General features: G+C 46.1%; 1 protein-coding gene across 1 annotated transcript in view; it reads right to left on the bottom strand.

Annotated features, from left to right (window-relative positions):
• Nucleotides 1-2,143: 2,143 nt before the first annotated feature.
• Nucleotides 2,144-4,336, bottom strand: part of LOC119418659 (NACHT, LRR and PYD domains-containing protein 12-like) — a 17,209-nt gene continuing 15,016 nt past the window's right edge. Inside the window, 4 exon segments of the mRNA XM_037685990.1 lie at nucleotides 2,144-2,673; nucleotides 2,799-2,845; nucleotides 3,863-4,036; nucleotides 4,133-4,306. Of these exon segments, the coding sequence (XP_037541918.1) occupies nucleotides 2,144-2,673; nucleotides 2,799-2,845; nucleotides 3,863-4,036; nucleotides 4,133-4,306 (925 nt within the window).

The following is a 4,336-nucleotide window of genomic DNA, read 5'->3' on the forward strand; positions in this document are numbered from 1 at the left end:
TACAGGTCCTTCTCAAAAAATTAGCATATTGTGATAAAGGTCATTATTTTCCATAATGTAATGATAAAAACAAAACTTTCATATATTTCAGATTCATTGCACACCAACTGAAATATTTCAGGTCTTTAATTGTTTTAATACTGATGATTATGGCATACAGCTCATGAAAACCCAAAATGCTTTTACCAGAAAACAGCTTTTCAACTTATTGTATCAAATTTTACGAGAGTCTTTTTTTAAATATAGAAACTGGACATAATAACCTTCAATAAGAAATAAATACCATTAGCAACATCCATCCATCCATCAGTCCATCCACTCATCCATCCATCCATCAGTCCATCTTCTACTGTTTATCCATAATCGGGTCGTGGAGGCAACAGGTCCAGGAGAGAAACCCAGACATCCCTCTCTCCAGTGACACTTTTCAGCTTGTTCTGGGGGACCCTGGGGTGTTCCCAGGCCAGAGAAGACACACCATCCCTCCAACAACTTCTGGGTCTTCCCTGGGGCCTCCTACCAGTGGGATGTGCCCAGAAAACCTCTAAATGGAGGTGTCCAGGAGGCATCCTAACCAGATGCCTAAACCACCTCAACTGACTCATTTCGATGCAGAGGAGCAGAGTGCCCCCCAGATGACAGAGCTCCTCACCCCATCTCTAAGGCTGAGCCTGGCCACCCTGCGAAGGAAGCCCATTCCGGCCGCTTGTATCAGAGATCTCATTCTTTCAGTCCTGATCCAATCTCATGAGCACAGGGTGGGGGTTGGAATGTAAACAGACCAGTAAATCCAGAGTTTAGCCTTTCTATTCAGCTCTGTTTTCACCATGATAGACTGAACCAATGTCCTCATTACTGATAACCAGGCTCCAATCTGTCAGTCCATCTCCTCATGAATATATAATATTTACTCATGAACAAGATGCCCAGATACTTGAAACTCTCCCCCGACCAGGAGGGGGCATGCCACTCATTTATGGTTGATAAACATGACCTCAGACTTTGAGGTGCTGACTCATCTGAGTAAATTCACACTCGACTGTGAACCGCCCCAGTGCACATTGAAGGTTTTGGCCTGAAGACACCAACAGAACCACATCATTCAAAAATTCAATTTAAAAATACTTTATTAATCCCAGAGGGAAATTATTTTGTTGCTGTAACTCGTTATCCTCATTTCATTAAGAGATGTTATAGATGCTGATGCTGTAGGCAGGAAGGATCTCTTGTAAAGGTCCATCCCACAGTGGATCCTAAGAAACTGGCTGCAGATGCCGTCCGATCCGTCCACCCAGACTCGGCTGGCCTCTCGGTTCCCCTGGACTATAGGACCGCTTGAATGCTGGGCAGAACTCCTCCCAGAGCGATGGCCACTCCTCCCAGCAGTCTGCCGAGCTCCTCGTTGCTGCGGACAGCCAACCGTAGGTGCTGAGGGACGATCCCGTCCATCCGCTGCCGTGAGCCGTGTTTCCTGTTAGTTCCAGGACCTCAGAGATCAGGCACTCGAGCACAGCTGGCAGGTAGATGATAATGCATCCACAGAACATCCTTTTCAACTCATTTGAGAGTTGGGGCCATAGTTGAGATATTATTTGAGCTTTTGAGATGTTAATCAGCTGCTGCTGGTTGTAGAAAACTGCCTTGTTGCCATGGTTACGCATCATAACAAATGTCCAAAACTAAAAAAAGTTTCAGTAAAAATCCTTCCAGCTGCACAGCATCTGATACCAGAGGAAACAATCATCCAGAAAATGATTTACATCCAGAAAAAGAGGAATTAAAGTTTCCAAAATCAAAATCTCAGAATGAAAGTAACAGAGCTGCTCCAACATGCAGCCACCTGGAGCGGAGCAATTCTAGAATTTTTCATCCACATGAAGCAGAGATGAGACCCTGCGGTTTCCAAACCAGACACCCTCCTCTCCACGACTGGATCTCAAAATCCTGTCCACAAACAAGAACAGAGACAAGGGACAGCCCTGGCGGTGTCCAACCCGCACTAGGAACACTCTCGATTTTGTGCCAAGAATGTAGACACAACTCCTGCTTATGGTATCCAGGGACTGGATGGATGGATGGATAGTTGAAGCTGTCATTTCTAAATCAACCACTTTACCAATTGACAATCCATGAATGCACCTTCCTATAAAGAACACAGGGACACCGAGGATCCAGACCAGAGACCAAAACTGGGATACACTGGTTCAGTGAAGGTGGTGGTGAAGGTGTGGAGGTGGATCAGTGTGTCTGAGGAGACTATGTAGAAGGACACAGTCCCGGCAGGACAGTCCACATACACAGCTACTCTGTGGGAGATGGATATGGACGAGATGGAGGTTTCTCTGTTAACGTGCCAGGCAGAGAAACCAAAAACGTCCGAGCACTCCAAACACCAGGACTGGTCATTCCTTCCAAACCTGCACTCATCACTCTTGCCTTTCCGTTGGATTCCTCTGTAACTCAGTGATACGAGAACTCCTCCAGTCCACTCGACCTCCCAGTAGCAGCGATCGCTCACACCGTTTCTACACATCAGCTGCCAGCACGGTTCAAACCTGTCTGGATGGTTGGAGTACGGCTGCTCCGCCTCCTCCATCGTCACCTTCGTGTTGTTGTCAGACAGTTTCAGATTCCTGTGCACTGAGTTGGTGTCCACCTTAGGTTCACAAAAATCTGATGGGGAGAGGAAAAAACTGGTTTGACTGGTCAGCTTGATGATTTTTCAACTATTCAAAAGTTTATTCCAAATTATTTTTTTAAAGATAGAATTAACTGCAATTATTTTTAGTCTTTATTACATTTCTTCACGTCCGGTTTTAACCTGTGCTCTCCACTGCAGTCCAACCTGGAGAAAGAAACAGACTCAGTTAGCTGCAGAAACGTAAGGTACAGTAATATCGGTCATCCACTTTCAAAATTGTTAATCATATCATCCATCCATCCATCCATCCATCCATCCATCCATCCATCCATCCATCCATCCATCCATCCATCCATCCATCCATCATCTTTACCCACTTCTTCCTTTTTGGGTCATGGGGATCACTGGTGCCCATGTCCAGCTATCACTGTGTGAGAGGTGGGGGACACCATGGACAGGTCTCCAGTCCATCACAGGGACACAGAGACAAACAATCATTCTCTCTCTCACCTAGGTACAAGTTAGATTTACCAGTCAGTCTAACATGCATGTTTTTGGTCTGTGGGAGGAAACTGGAGTACCTGGAGAAAACCAACGCATGCACGGAGAGAACATGTAAACTCCACCCAGAAAGATCGGATTGGGATTTGAACTGGCAACCTTCTTGCTGAGAGGAAACAGCTCTACCAACTAAGCCACCGTGCCGCATCAATCAAATCAAGTTTAAAAATTAGATGTTGGGCTCTTCATGACCATGAAGAACAAGACAAGACAGTTCCTGACTGGGTATCCCATGGCAACGTGGTCAAAGGAGAGGACTTTGATGGAGCAGCATAACAGGGAACTGGGGAACCAGACCATACGACCAGCGCTCAGCCTGGAATGGGAGTTTGTTTGTGAGCAAGCCAACAAGGCGGACTATTCAAGGAACACGGTTTGTTTAAAGCGGACGAAACAGCTCCGGTCTGAAACCGCCCTAAGAGGGTTGCCCCTTGTCTTCACTCCACAGAAGGGAAGGCCCCCACTTCTGACTGGTATTTGTGAGGAAGCATCAACAACAGTTTAGGTTGCCCAGCCTTCTTGGGTTTTTCATCATGTCCTGGGAAGGGATACCATCTGAGGATTCCCCCGAAGTAGAGGGTTTTTGAGGAATCATCGTCCAGATCTCACGTTTTTATTGAGACGTATAACCAAATGTTTCAGCAGGTTGTCTGTTGGTACCTGAGAGAGATCAGTCTCCAGTGTGGATCCTTCAGTTCTGTGGACAGCATCTTCTCTCCCAAGAGTCCCGGATGGTTGTAGCTCAAGTCCAGCTCTCTGAGATGGGACGGGTTGGAGCCCAGAGCTGAAGCCAGAGAAGAACAGCCTTCTTCTGTGATCAGACAACCTGACAGTCTGGAGTAGAATAAAAACCATAATTAATAAAGTTGTTAATAAAAGGTTGTGCAGGTATTTCAACATTTATGAATCAACAACAAGAGGTCTCCTGACCTGAGAGTTTCCAGTTTGCAGTGTGGACTCTCCAGTCCAGTGGAGAGCCGTCTAACTCCTGAGTCCTTCAAGTTGTTGTTGCTCAAGTCCAGTTCTCTCAGACTACAGCTCTGAGACCTTAGGACGGAAGACAGAGCTTCACAGCCCCTCTCGAAGAGTTTGCACCCGCAGAGCCTTCAAAAATATATATGTATATATATATAT

The sequence above is a fragment of the Nematolebias whitei genome, chromosome 12, assembly GCF_014905685.2.
Source record: "Nematolebias whitei isolate Nwh7 chromosome 12, NemWhi1, whole genome shotgun sequence".
Classification (NCBI taxonomy): domain Eukaryota; kingdom Metazoa; phylum Chordata; class Actinopteri; order Cyprinodontiformes; family Rivulidae; genus Nematolebias; species Nematolebias whitei.